Genomic DNA, 15,538 nt, shown 5'->3' on the forward strand with positions numbered 1-15,538 from the left:
TGCTGCCATCCCTTCCCCTCCCTTCATACTGCTTCCCTCCCCTTCAGCTCGTACTGCCTTCCCATCCCCCCTCACAATGCTTCCCTTCCCTTCACCTCCTCCTGCCTTCCCTTAACCCTCCCCTCACACTGTCTTCCCTTCCCTTCACCTCATGCTGCCTTCCCTTCCCCTCACCTCATGCTGCCTTCCCTTCCCCTCATGCTGCCTTCCCTTCCCTCCCCTCACACTGCTTCCCTCCCTTCACCTCATGCTGCCTTCCCTTCCCCTCACCTCATGCTGCCTTCCCTTCCCCTCCCCTCACGCTGCCATCCCGTCCCCCTCCATCGTGCTGCCTTTCCTTCCCCTCCCCTCACACTGCCTTTCCTTCCCCTCCCCTCACACTGCTTCCCTCCCTTCACCTCATGCTGCCTTCCCTTCCCCTCACCTCATGCTGCCTTCCCATCCCCTCACCTCATGCTGCCTTCCCTTCCCTCACACTGCTTCCCTCCCTTCACCTCATGCTGCCTTCCCTTCCACTCACCTCATGCTGCCTTCCCTTGCCCTCACCTCATGCTGCCTTCCCTTTCCTCCCCTCACACTGCTTCCCTCCCTTCACTTCATGCTGCCTTCCCCTCCCCTCACCTCGTGCTGCCTTCCCTTCCCCTCACCTCATGCTGCCTTCCCTTCGCCTTCCCTCATTCCGCCGTCCCTTCCCCTCCCCTCATGCTGCCTTCCCTTCCCTTCCCCTCATGCTGCCTTCCCTTTCCTCCCACTGCTTCCCTCCCTTCACCTCATGCTGCCTTCCCTTCCCCTCACGTCATGCTGCCTTCCCTTCCCTCACACTGCTTCCCTCCCTTCACCTCATCCTGCCTTCCCTTGCCCTCACCTCATGCTGCCTTCCCTTCCCTCCCCTCATGCTGCCATCCCTTCCCCTCCCTTCACACTGCTTCCCTTCCCCTCCCCTCATGCTGCCTTCCCTTCTCCTCCCTTCAAGCTGCCTTCCCTTCCCCTCCCCTCATGCTGCCTTCCCTTCCCCTCCCCTCATGCTGCCTTCCCTTCCCCTCACCTCATGCTACCTTCCCTTTTCCTCCCTTATTGCTGCCTTCCCTTTTTCCTTCTCTCATGCTGCCTTCCCATCCCCCACCCCTCCTTGCTCCCCCTCCCTCCTCTCCCTTCCCACCTCTACCCCCTTACTCTCTCCCCTTTCTCCATCCCCCCCCCCCTTTTCTTAGTATTCCTATCAGCAAAGCGATGGGTGGTATTTTCTAGTTTAAAATAAATATTAATTTTTGCTGAGTTCTTTTTTACCCTTCAGCCTGAATTGGCTAAGGGGTATTGTCGTCATAGGCGTTGTCTGGTGGGCGTCTGGGCGTCCGTCCGGGCGTCTGTCAACTTTTGGTTTCCGTCAATTTCGAGGAGAACTCCTTGTCCGATTAAATCTATTTTTGCAGGGTGTGTTGGGGTTGAGTAGAGGAAGGTTCCTTTCGAAAATGGGCGCACTCCGATTATCAATGTGGCCTCCATGGCGGCCATCTTGAAATTGGTTTCCGTCGATTTTGAGGAGAACGCCTTGTCCGAGTAAATCCATTTTTGCAGGGTGTGTTGGAGTTGAGTAGAGGAAGGTTCCTTTCGAAAATGGGCGCGCTGTGATTTTCACTCGCCGCCACGGTAGCCATCTTGAAGTCTGATTGATTTTCGATATGACGTCTAACGTGCTCTGACTGACTGCATCATCGTGATATCACTGCTTCCTTTTACAATGCATGGGATGAGGGGTTACGCCCACTTTGCGGAGCTATTTTTAATATTGTGTTGTCTTTGCTGTCTAGCTCCAACTGATAATTTATTGGCTGCTCTTAGAGCACCCTTATTCTGGACATTTCCATCTGTCTGTCTGTCCGCGAAACTTTGGTCAAGTCTAGGGGCTAAACCACTCAACCGATTCCAATGAAGTTTGGTAGGTAGGACCAATATTTCTGGGAATTGTGTGCTTTCGAATATGGGACCCCAGGCCCTAGCAACGGCATAGCAACGGCCCTTTAAAGTGGTCAAAAAATCGAAAAAAAATCAACAAAAAAAAATCGAAGCTTAGAGTTCTGTGCGCAATCTATCTTGCTCCCTTCATGCCAATTTGCAGCCCTAACAAAAAATATTTGTAGGAGGAGATAGGTTTTGGGCGAGTACATGTCGAACATTTCAGAAACGGTTAATTGCGAATATCTCTAAGAGAAAGAGTCCGATTTTGATGAAACTTGGGTGAAATGTGTACAATGTGGCTCATATGTACACAAAAATGAATGGTTGTTATGCACACCTCCGTTGCTTAGTAACAGCTAAAATACTTTATTGTACATCGTACACTTATTGTGGACTGTACAAAAAAATCAATACCTCCGAAACTGGACCTCCGAGGGACCTGGTTTTTTTTGTGCCAAAGGAGAATGTCTTACAGCATCATATAAAAAAATACAATCTTTAGCGAATCGATAAATGGAATTACCAGGGCTGCCATTGATTCGAGTCTCTTTGGAAACATGCCTGAAATTTCACAAGGCGGGTTTCTGGGCGCAAACTAAGAGGGCTGTGATAATCATATTTATTGTGCTAAATTGATTGATAGCATGTACATGAATATCGGCGAGTCGCGTCGGCCAGCTTTCCATCTAGAGCGAGCAGCCATGTCGCCTACCGGCTTGTAATAAATATTAATTTGTCCTCGGTTCCTTTTCATTTATACTTGTTGGGTTCTGACTTCTGATTTACAGTATGTATTCAGCCAGAGCACAAAATATATTGGACCGACTCCCCCCCCCACCATCCCCACCCACCCATCCCCCTCCCCTCCCCCCGCCTACAACCCCTGATTCACCATCAACCCTACTAACCCGCGCGTCCACCTTTCTCCCTCTTCCCTCACTCTCAGAGAAAGCAGGCATGGTCAGAGATGCCTATGCCTCTATAGCGACGTGTGGATCGGCACGCGAAGTGTGCCAATCCACGCTGGTACATTAAATTATGACTATTGCAGAAGGCATTGAGTTAGTCAATTGCAGACAGCAATTTTGACCATCACAGAAGGCATTTACACCCAATGTTTAGGCTTCTATTTTTCATATATTTTTTTTTCTCATTTAAAAAAAAAATTTTTTTTTTTTTACGTACAAATCATGGGCAGTCTGTGAACAGTTATGTGCATATATTGTGGGGGTTTTTTTTCATGCCTCCACAGCTGAACACCAGAGGCATTATTTTTGGAGTTGTCCATCCATTATCGATTTTGTTTTGTGACCATGATAACTTTGGAATTTCAATCAAAGTTGGCACAAGTTTAGACCGTCAGAGAAAGATGAAATTATTACATTTTTGGTTCAAAATATCAAAGGTCAAAATACATATTACCTTTAATCGAAAATCATTTTATGATAACTTGTGAACCACTTTAAAGATTTCAATGAAACTTGGAACATGTATCTATCTATAATGGAGCAGGTGCATATATGGCTATATACTGTATATGTTATATACTATATATGTAGATATGCAGATATGCATTATATATATATATATATATATATATATATATATATATATATATATATATATATATATATTCCTGAACTAGAAAAAAAAACCCAGTACGCAATGCATGTTCACTGACAGATCTTTCCGTACAGGTTGCCACTGACAAACCAGACATCTGCCTCACAAAAACTTTCCTCCCTCAAGACGTCTCTGACTCCCTAGTATCTCTCCCTGGTTACTCCCTCTTCCGGCATGACAGACCTGGGTCTCATCCTGGTGGAGGAATTGCTCTCCTCATCAATGACTCTATTCTTTACTCTCAATGCACTACCCTCACTCCCCCACACCTCCAGGAATACCTCTAGCTATGGCTTCCCCTCCACTCCCACCTCATGTTTATATGCATACTGTACCGTTCACCAAACAGTGATGACTCCATTTACATCTCACTATCCGAAAACATGGACCAACTTCTATCCTCTCATCCGAACTCTCTCTTCCACATATGTGGTGACTTCAACGGTCATCATGCCAGTTGGCTCGGTGTGGGGACCTCTCTCACCTGCCATGGCACTTCAGCAAAAGACTTCTGCGACTCATTGAGACTGACTCAATCGGTCAACTTCCCGACTCGGGATCCGGGATCCGACTCAACCAACGGTACCCCATCTCTTCTGAATCTGATTTTGACAAATTTCCCTGAAAATATCTGCTGTTCTTTCTCCGCTCCAATCGGTTCTTCTGACCACGTGCTTGTCAAAGTGGACATCTCTCTGGCTATTAGACAACCACCTCAGCGCCGTCGAATCCAGCATTTCATTCAAGCCGACTGGCAGGGTCTTCAAGCAGCCATCAAACTTCTAGACTGGTCTCCCATCGCTACTTTCTCCAACATCAACTCATCCTGGGAATTCTTTCAAAGAAACTTGCTCTCCCTCATGCACAGATTTATCCCCTCTCGTCTTCAGTTGTCCTACCCTTCCTCCCGCCCTTGGTTCACTGAAGCTTGTGGTGAGGCAGTTGTCCTGAAACAACTTGCCTTCGCCTCATGGAAAGCAAACCCAACTGAGGGTAATCTCATTTCCTTCCACAAAGCTCAGAACAAGTGTGTATCGATCCTCAGGAAGCCAGAAAACAACATCTTTCTAATCGCAAGTCTGAACTCTCAAACCTCTCTCCCTCTTCCAAATCCTGGTGGCGTCTAATCAAATCTGTTTTTGGTGTATGTTCCCGCTCCACCCCTCCCTTACCTCAAATGGCCGCACTGCTGACACCATACGTGAAAAAGCTGAATGCCTAAACTCGGTGTTTGCAGCTAAATCTTGTGTCCTAAACCCATCACTTTCTCTACCCACTTACCCAGTCGCACCCAACTGTCCCTGGACTCTGTGTCCTTTTCTCCTGACAAGGTGGAGAGCTTGCTTTCAAACCTCGATTAAGATCCTGCAACCGGTCCAGACGGCATCAGCCCACGTGTCCTTAAAACCTGCTCCTCTGCTCTTGCTCACCCTCTCTCTGTTCTATTCACCCTCTCATTTGCTCAAGGTCATCTGCCATCTGCTTGGAAATCAGCAGACATCACTGCCCTGCATAAAAAGGTGCAAAAACAGATCCCTGCAACAACAGACCAATCAGCCTTCTCACAATCATTAGCAAGGTTATGGAATCCATCATCACTTCAGACATTAAATCCTTCCTCTTCTCCAATGGCTTGATTTCCAATCATCAATTTGGTTTCAGACCAGGCCACTTTACCCTAGATATGCTGCTTGCACTCTACCATTAATGGATGGAGGTACTTGATGCCAGCCATGAAATCAGAGCCATATCGTGTGCTTTTGGCATGGTCTGTACCCTGCTCACCAAACTGTCTTCCTGTGGTATCCAAGGCCATCTCCACTCATGTCTCGTAGACCTCTTCTCATGTTGCAGCCAATGCGTGGCCCTAAATGGAGTTCTCTCACCCCCTCTTCCTTTCCAGGCTGGAGTTCCTCAAGGTAGCGTTCTGGCCCATGTTCTTTTTATGGTTTTCATCAATGATCTCTCCAACTCTGGAAAATCCTCTTTATTTCTTTTCTGATGACTCCACCCTCTGCCGTACCATCTGTCATCCCTCTGACCGGCAAGCAGCAGCTTCTTTGCTCACTGTAGATCTGGGTAAAATCACAAACTGGTCCAACACGTGGAACATGTCTTTCAATCCTGACAAATCTCACACTCACTATGTCTCTTTGAAAGGACCTTTTGGAACCCCCTCCCCCTCCCATCTACTTTCTCAACAATCCTCTGGAAGAAGTCCTTTTATTCAAGCTTTTGGATCTCACAATCTGCCATGATTTTCCTGGGAAAGCCACATTTCCAACCTGGCCTCCAACGCCAGTGTCTGACTGGGAATCCTCCATTGTGCAAAGCCCTTCCTCGGCCCACCTGAGCTCCTGACCACATACAAAGCTTTTGTCCGCACCCTGATGGAGTTCTACTCTTCCCTCTGGGTTAGTGCTCCTGCCTCCCACCTTTCTCAGCTTCACCTTGTGGAAACCAAGGCATTTCAGATCATTGGTATCTCCCGCGATAAGGCTGAGTCTTGGGGCCTCTCACTCTCACCGCAGGCAGGTCGGTGGTCTTTCTATCTTCTACCATCTCCTCTCCGGTCTCACCCCTCCTGCTGTGTATGCGATTTGTCCCCACCATATTTTCACAGGGCACTCAAGGTCCACACACAACCCCCTTCTGGTAAAACTACCAAAATCACGAATCACTGCTCACCTTCACTCTTTCATTCCTCTTTTTCCCGCCTTTGGAATAAACCCCCACACTCTGTTCAATCCCATTCTTCCCTCCAGGCCTTCAAAACAGCTGTTCACCACCATCTCTTATCTTCCCCCATCTAAAACCTCAATCTTTTCTACCCCCGTTAATCCACCCCAAACCCATCTCCTTCAAATTCCCTGCTTTCCTTCCTGAAAGTCCCTGTGGTGTCCATCTTGTATACCCCGTGTTCCCCGCCCCATTCCTCTCCCTTCCATGAATCTCCTAATGTCTCTGTTCTCCACTGTTTTGTCCTTCCCTTTTCCATCCCTCTTGTCTCCTGCCCCCTTTGATGTGCGTTGTGTGTTATCTCTCATACGAGCCTCGACAATGTTTACAAAAAAAAAAGAAAAAAAAAAGTCATCTTCCTTTATCTTATGATATGGAAAAGACAAGTGGTGGACAAAAGATAGGAAGTACCAATGACCAATGTAACATCACTTCATGGGGTGTTGGGCCAGTACGGCCTGTGTGTGCCACGTCAGAGTCCATCAGCATCTGGCATTCTGCCTTCGGGATTTGGCACTATTCTTCCATGAGAAAGTCAATCAAATCACACCTGCTTGATGTAGGTGGAAAATGCTCTCTCAGGCATCATTCCAGAATATTCCATAAATGCTCAGTTTGGTTCAGATCTGGTGACTGAGAAGGCCATGACATATGGATAACATCAGTGTCATGCACATCAAACTATTGGGTGACCAGACATGCTCTGTGGATGGGGGCGGGCACGGGGGAGGGTGGTCTCCTCATGCAACTATGCTTGCCATAATTTTAAGTGTCCAGGCCTGTGCAGCATTTTTGTACATGACCCTAAGCATGCTGGGATGTTTTTCGCTGAATTAACACATGGGCCACACCTGTGTGAAAGCCGTTGCTTGGTGTCCCTCACTTACCCAGTCTCCATTTTGTTTGTTCACTACCTGTATGTTTCGATCAATAAAATTTCTTTCAAAAATGACTAAGTGCATTTCCAAGAATGTCCCGCAGGACATTGCCCAAGGTGGGCCGATAAGACTGTAATATAAGGATGAACTGATTCAATTTTGTTTTCAAGAGGCCAAAGGTCATAGGGCGTGTGCCCTTTGAAAATCATTTTGCAAAGCATAACTCGAGTTCGAAGCATCTGATGTCGTCTCTCGTCCACTTATCTCTCTCTTTTCTCGTGTGACATTTAATTGAGACGAAATGTAACAGTGAGTTGATCTCTCATGCCGGCGTAGGCATATCCATTGAGGCGTTTATCTTCAAATTCTATTTTGTAATTCTCCTTGCCATGCATCAGATTAATGTTGATATTGATTATTTTATCGAACATGTTGAAAGGTAATCCCTTGCCTTGTTTTTGACTCCCAGGACAAAAACACCCAATGGTGAAGGTGCACCTGCTAAGAACTGTTTTGATAATCCCTCGTACTTCATCATCGAGGGGTTTCCAGCTCCGACTGCCGGAAGCATGGCGGCCATCCCTGAGTGCCCGAGCTCACCGGCTTGGGAGACCGGTCGTAAGGGTTCAGTCAGAGCAGCCGCAGATGGACCTCTGATTTCACCCCATCCCTCAGTAGCCCAGCAACATTCCCAATTTTTTAACAGCAAATCCAGACCAGGCCTTGCAATGGCGCGAGTGGTTGGAAGTGAAAGTGATAATCGCCCTCAGTATTTACACGATGACAGCATCAGCCAGGAAGACTGCTCGTCTCCAAACCGGCCACCTCCAGACTATCCACCGCCACCATTGCCCAACGTTGGACGCTTATGGCCTGGAGATGGAAAGTCACGACCTGTGGTCTTGTATGACCGTGTGTCTGAAGTTGGAGCACTGGAGGAACAAGGGATTGGAATCAAGGTACTGGGAAAATGTCATGAAAAGGAGAGAAAGAATGCTGATGCATCATGGAAAGAAGATGAGGCTGCAGTAGAAAACAAACAAATAAAAGAGCAGGGTGGGAGCAATGGCAGCGAGTCTGACACACAGTGTGTGCTGGGCCTTGTCACAGACAGATTGCTTTCAGGACCCGGGGTTGAGCCACGGCGCAAATACCAGGCCGCAACACAGCTTAGCGTACCACCAGCTGAAGATCATTCGTGGTTTGCACTGCAGATGGCCAAATCGCTGTGCGATGGTGAATACAGTTTTGTTTCATCTGATGCGTCTGTGGAATCTTCCGCAACTTCCAGCCATCCACCATTACATGCGAAAGGAAGAGTGAGTGCACAAGAGGAGAAGTGCTTTGGACTACGGGCAGGATCTTCAAATAGTCCGTCATCACACTCTGAGAGGGTGAGATCATCCGGGAGTCTTGTTTTCTCTATTCATTGCTATTTGACAATGATGCATGTGTTAGAAAATCAGTTTGTTACATTCCTATCCTATTTTACTTCACCCAATGATCTGATTTTACTTGATGTTTTTTTTTTTTGGCAATACTGTGGCAACATATATCACTTACCTTGCCACCAGAGCTAAACCTCGACAACATTTCTTACTAAATGCCATACTGCATCCCCCTCATGCCTGACGCCCACTCTTCTAACACAGCAGACGCGGGTACGACAATGCGGTACGGCTCACGTCCGACGTTGGCTGTCCACTCTTGGCCTTGAGACCTACACAAACATGCTGGTGGAGAATGGCTGGGATGACCTGGAATACCTGGGGTTAGTTGATGGAGTTTCAATTTGTCTCCTTCGCCTCCCCCCCCCCCTTTTTTTTAAACCACCGTAAACTTAATGTTTTTAATGCAAGGCCTATGACTCATAATGGAGTTGTCACTCACACACACATTTACATACTGTCGAAACAAACACAAAACAGCTACTGATCTTGGGGGAAGTGCCGTCACTTCCCGGGATACCCTGGGTAGCAACATCACAACAATGGAACCGCTTTTCTCACCGCACTCAGCGGGGCATTTCCTCCTCCCCATGGATGCCAACCGATGTACATTATCCATGCTGTCCTTTTAAATGTTGAGCGTCGAGTAAGGAAGCGGCATGTACCATTTTTAGCTCACCTGGACTTTAGTGAGGTGAGCTTATGCGATCGAGCAGTGTCATTAGGAGAGCCAGTGAGTGAGTCAGTAAACACTTCAGTCATTATCACTTGGTCACAAGCTTCATATCTGATGCCTAACGAAGGTGTATTGACCGCATCAAAATCTGTGCTCATTAAGGGGTTCTACGGGGGGTTTTTTGATCCCCAAAAATAGGTATTTGCTCTCTTCGCTGAAACTACACACACAATTTTGATGAAACTTGACTGCAACCTTCATCACCAGTGATGTACCAAAGTTTTTCAACCGCATAAAAATCTGTGCTCATTGAGGGGGTTTACAGAGGGGTTTTGGCCCCCCAAAATAGGTATTTGCTGTCTTCTCCGAAACTGTACACAACATTTTCGATGAAGCAAAAACGTGCCTACTGCTCATGTGCAAACAGTGCCGATAGAAAGTCTACACCCCCTTTCAAAATTTTCACCTTTTGTTGCCTTATAGCCCTGGAGTTAAATTACATTAAATCAGATATTTTTTTCCACCTTTATTTGCACATCGTAACCCACAACATCCAAGTGAAAAACAAACGACACAAATTTCAGATAATTAATTAAAAAAACACAGAACTAGAATATCTTAGTTGGATAAGTGTCCACCCCCCTTATAATCGCAATTGTTAATTAACTCAGGTGTAACCAATCACCTTCAAAATCACACACCAACTTGATTGGCCTCCACCTGTGTTAAATTGTAGTGATTCTTATTATTTCAGAATAAAATCACCTGTTCCTGTAGGTTTCCTCTGCTGGGTGGTGTATTTCACAGCAAAGACTCAACCATGAGCCCCAAGGAGCTTTCAAAAGACCTCTGAGATAAAGTTTTTTGGAAAGGCACAGATCAGCGGATGGGGATAAAAAATATTTCAAAGGCCTTGAATACTCATTGGAGCACAGTCAAGACAATCATGAAGAAGTGGAAGGCATATGGTACCACCAAGACCCTGCTTAGATCAGGCCGTCTCTCCAAACTGGATGATCAAGCAAGGAGGAGACTGATCAGAGAGGCCACTTAGAAGCCAATGTCAACTTCGAAAGAGCTACAGGCCTTTTGGCAAAGACTGGTCACTGTATGTACGTGACAACAAATCCCAAGCACTCCACAAGTCTGGCCTGTACGGTAGGTTGGCAAGAAGGAAGCCATTACTCAAACAAGGACAAATGTGTCCAAGAGCCGCGTCTTAAAGGTTTTGTCTTCACCAGAAGAACAAGAAGAAAAAGAAAAAAAAACAACAACAACAACTTCCGATATTTCGTCACGTGCCTTGACGGAGCCAATAGCGAGACCCGTCCTGGATGATCGTCGTTCATGACGAGAAAATAGTGTATTTACGAAATTACAACACATTAAATGGAATAATCTTTAAATAGTAACGTGAACTTTTCGAAACTTTAAAGCAAATGTCCGAATATATTTAAAAGTTCATGATAGACGCTCTCAAAAGGCAACTTCAATGCAAGGATGTGTACAGGTGTTTAGTATTTAAGGAGATCCGGATCCTGTATATAAAAGAGCCGAATCCTAAAGGTTTTGTCTTCAGAAGAAGAAGAAGAAGCAGAAGAAGCAGAAGAAGCAGAAGAACAAGAACAAGAACAACGCCGAGCTAAGCGAGACGTAGCTAAAAAGCCCACCTTGAGTACTGTTTGAGGAATACGAAAAAACACTCCAGAGATTCTGAAGATGTGGCAAAAAGTTTTGTGGTCTGACAAAACCAAGATGGAACTTTTTGGCCTAAATGCAAAACGTTACGTTTGACACAAACCCAACACAGCACACCACCCAAATAACACCATCACTACTGTGAAGCTTGGTGGTGGCAGCATCATGTTATGAGGATGTTTCTCATCAGGAGGGATTGGGGCCCTTGTCAGGATAGAAGGGAAAAATGAATGGAGAAAAATCCAAGAGGAAAACCTGCTGCCCTCTGCAAGAAAGCTGAAATTGGGACGGAAGTTCACCTTTCAGCATGACAACGACCAGAAGCACACAGCCAAAGCTACACTGGAGTGACTAAGAAACAAAAAGATAAATGTCCTTGAGTAGCCCTGGCAAAGCCCCAACCTAAATCCAATGGAACATCTGTGGCATGACTTGAAGATTGCTGTCCATCAACGCTCCCCCCGCAACTTCACTGAGCTTGAACAGTTTTGTACAGAAGAATGGGCAAATATTTCCCAATCAAGGTGTGCAATGTTGGTCGAGACCTATCCCAACAGACTCACAGCTCTAATATCAAAGGTGCTTCCACCAAGTATTTACACAGGGGAGTGGACACTTATCCAACCAAGATATTCTGGTTTTGTATTTTTAATACATTTTCTGAAATTTGCAGAATTTGTTTTTCATTTGGAAGTTGCGGGTTACGATGTGCAAATAAAGATATAAAAGGTCTGATTTAATTCCAGGCTATGAGTCAACAAAAGGTGAAAATGTTGAAAGGGGTGTAGACTTTCTAAATGCACTGTATATAATACCATGGTTATATACCTCGGATAATTCCAATTACACTGGGACACGGGCTGACATCCTCGGCAGTGGCTTCAGGCCTTCGACCTATGATGCTTCACAAAATGGTGGCCGCATGATTTATTTATTTATTGAGGTTAGAATTGTGGGCAGAGTTGGGTGAGCTGTCCAATCAATGGGGTCACAGTAGTCTGTCTGCACCTACATGGTCCAGAAACGAAATGGCTTTTATATATGCGGTATTAGATTTAAAAAAATAATTAAAAATGTGGAATTTACAGATATCGGAGGTACAACAAAGGTGGTAAGAGGTCACTGGTTGGTGTGAGATGGCTGTATCTTGAGACTTGGTTGGCAGGATATGCAAAGCTATATGTTAGTAGGAAGATTCACAGTCACAAGATTATAAAGGCCATTTGGCCTATCATGCCTATAACAATATCCACATCTTCACAGCATTTTTTTCCTATACATTTCCATCTACTGCAGGTTGTGTTAACTGTACAGTAAACCCAAGGTATGGAATTTTTCCAGGATACCTGCAATTTTTTTTCATGTCCATAACCCAGAGATGTAGCTTATGGCTTTACATACATAATGTGAAGGAATACATGTTGAACTAGAAGGGCACTCGGTAAAGCGCATACCTCCACCCTGTAATGCCTGATCCACGAGAACATATCGGGCCCACTACATTTTTGAAATATCATGTTGGATATCGTTTTTGGCCCCATCTCTCGATGGTGAAGAATCACTTTAAAAATTCTAGTAGTCGGATCCAGATCCAGATCTTCACCAAAATCGAATCAGTTCATCCTTGTCATACACCCAAGCCTGTCCACGAAATTTTATCCGAGGCAGTCCACAACTTTTTTGAGATATCCTGCACACAAACAAACAGAAAGGGGTGAAAACACAACCTCCTTCACCTTCGATGGCGGAGGTAAATATGCAGGTTAAATGAGTGGTTTGTTAATTGGCTGTATTGTCCGTAAATGAAACCCAGAGGAGAAGACCCATTAGTTGGTGAGCTTGCTGCTAAGCTCGTCTGATGCTATGAGTCCATGCAGACACAACCTCCAGTGGTGTGATAATGCGTAGTCCATGTAAAAGTCTGCACACTGAATCCAACTTTGAGATGAATACCAAGGTGGGCTCACAATTAGTGTGTAAGGCCCAGGAGATTTAGGGACTGAAGTGCTTCATGAAAGATGGTGAAATAAATAGATGAGGATTCACCAGGGACCGTTTCCAGAGTGGTGTAGTTAGTTGTCATTTCCCAGCATCGGAGTGTTTTCTGATCTCATTCAGATAAATTGGAATTCACCTGCCGTTAAAACTTGCTAAAACATAGCATCGTTCTTGCATCGTCTTTTGCACATTTTTCCTCCTTGTTTGCTCAAATTGTCCTCCCTCCCCCCTCTTGCTTTTTAATTATTTCAGCATCATATTACTCCTGGAATCTACCAATGTTATTTCAATGGTGTCTTGTGTGCAGAGACCTCACCAAAGACGACTTGAATGAGATTGGTGTTTTGGAACCCAGTCATCAACGTCTACTCCTGGACAATCTTCCCAACATTGCTGAGTAACACCTGAACATTCTGGCAACTGCCAACTGTCCTTCCATCGTTTACATGTTACTCGTGTCCATATCTGTTCCTCATTTGTTCGGTGCATTTGCAGATTTTGATGCTATTTTGTAGCTTATGAAAATGTAAGCTGCAGATTGCTCCCACGTCTTGTAATCTCCCCCTGTCAGAAAAACAGTCGGTCAGAGAACCTTCTCATAAACAGACGTTGCACATCTTTGCGATTTGCTTGTTAAACTTTCTACGTCGTTAAAAGCAAACGAACATGCATTTGAACCCCATTTCCCATTGATGTCATTCGTAAAAGTGTTTGTTTTATTTTATTGCAAGAGAAACGGGTGATTTTGTTGCAACTGGTAATACTCATGTGCTGTCTGCCCCCATGCAAGCACACAAGGTTCCTACGACATTGTGAGCGCGTGTTGCCAGCCTGTTCAATACTCAGGTGGGATTCACTTTTCCTTTAGAACTCCATTATTTGAAGATGTTTAGCATATAATATCCAGATGTCCTCCACAGTCTATCATCATCATCATGCTCGATACAGGGAGCCAGTGCTGCCGAAGCCGTTTCTCAGCTAGGGTGACGACCCTGGATGGGTCGCCACTCTGACGAAGGATACTGAATCGAGCGTGCAAGATTTTGAAATTTGCTCGTGGTGCCAGAGACAGCTCGCCTCATCTTTCCGAAGGACACAGTGGTATCTTTCAGGCCCACCAATTAATGCTGGCAGAGAGGATGCCAATATTAACATCCTTCCTTGGGACGGTACACACATTGATGCCAAACCATGCATGTGAAACACCAGAATGATGGTTTATATCTGGGCTGAGATTCAAGCTCAGGCGAGACATCTCGGAGGCGAGTGTGCGTACATTCAAGCTATCCTGACATTCCTTAGGCACTATGGAATAATAAATAATTATCTTTCCCTCATAGCACTTTTTTTGTAAGTAGAAAACCAGCTTTGTTGGAGGGAATAAAACGTGTTGTTTGACAAATTTCAAGTTTCGATTCACAACAGTTGAAATTTCAAGCTTGGACTTGTCTTCTGTACCCAACCAAGCGATTTCCTTTTCCTTTTTTTTTCCTGCAGAACATTTCATTTAGCTGTTTTCCATTCCTAAACTATTTTGTGTTACACACACGCTTGGCAAATCTTGGTTTGCAATTACCATTCTGCAATAATTGCACATATTACAGCGTAGTGTTACGTAATGGCAAAAGTATTACCCAGAGGGCACAGACTGCAGTGATTCAGCTTCTCAACGGACAATGCAGTGCAAATCCACTGGGTTACAGGCTGAATAGCTGGTCTTATGGGTATTGGATGAACACACAAACAACCAGGCAGTTTGTATAGCTTGTGTGAGCCAAATGAAACAGGATCCAACTGAATGCTACGAGGTATAAGCCTTGCTGTTTTTTTTGTTTGTTTTTTTTTTTGCTGCCATAACGGTCTTGTCCGATCCTTAGCAAAATCCACTGTGAAGCCTTTAATTGGTTGGCTTTATATACATATATATATATTTTTGGACCATGATTATAATTCCAGAACCAAAGCTCATGTTTTGCTGCACTTGGGCCTGTACAGTGAATTAGTTTAAAATGCTTCTTCTTTTTTCTTTTTTTTTTATAAATCTGTGCATTTAATTTGCCATGGTATATATTTGTGAGGCAAAAAAAAAGTTTGTTATCTTTATCCTTAAATTACTAATGGCAATAAAAGAGGTATATTTGGACTGAAAGAAAGCTATACTGTGGTTTAATTTTCATTTTTTCTGATGGAATGATGATAAATGGGTTCATGTTCTATTTTCAAAATGATTTGAGGTGGGAGGAAAGCTCTGCTCTGATTTATGAGATTACTTTACAGATCAAGACAGACAAATGATTCAAACCGGTTAATGTGAATTGAACATTCTCTGATTCAACCCATTAAGTCTGTGCTTACTGTCTCACGCTACATACGTTTTGCTTTTAATCCCAGAAGATAGATTAATGAGGGGGCTACAGGTACTACCAAACCTGAAACTGAATAATATATCCAATGAAAACAGTGATATTTGGATAGCAATCACTTAAGAGGAGGAATGAAAACATTTCTGAGCATTGAAAGAT

The 15,538-nt window shown here is 44.8% G+C and overlaps 1 protein-coding gene across 5 annotated transcripts in view; it reads left to right on the forward strand.

Moving 5' to 3' along the window:
* INPPL1 (inositol polyphosphate phosphatase like 1) overlaps nt 1-15,165 on the forward strand; it is a 138,870-nt gene extending 123,705 nt beyond the window's left edge. For 3 of the 5 annotated variants that reach the window (XM_085888790.1, XM_085888787.1, XM_085888789.1), the window contains 3 exons: nt 7,666-8,590; nt 8,849-8,967; nt 13,324-15,165. In XM_085888790.1, the coding sequence (XP_085744916.1) occupies nt 7,666-8,590; nt 8,849-8,967; nt 13,324-13,417 (1,138 nt within the window). In that variant the 3' untranslated portion in view covers nt 13,418-15,165. The remainder of the gene's footprint in view (nt 1-7,665; nt 8,591-8,848; nt 8,968-13,323) is intronic. The other 2 variants (XR_015060169.1, XM_085888788.1) reach the window with 2 other exon arrangements.
* Nucleotides 15,166-15,538: the final 373 nt, after the last annotated feature.

This window comes from Eptatretus burgeri, chromosome 7, assembly GCF_056783735.1.
Source record: "Eptatretus burgeri isolate ZD-2024b chromosome 7, Ebu_testis_v1, whole genome shotgun sequence".
In the NCBI taxonomy this organism is placed as follows: Eukaryota; Metazoa; Chordata; class Myxini; order Myxiniformes; family Myxinidae; genus Eptatretus; species Eptatretus burgeri.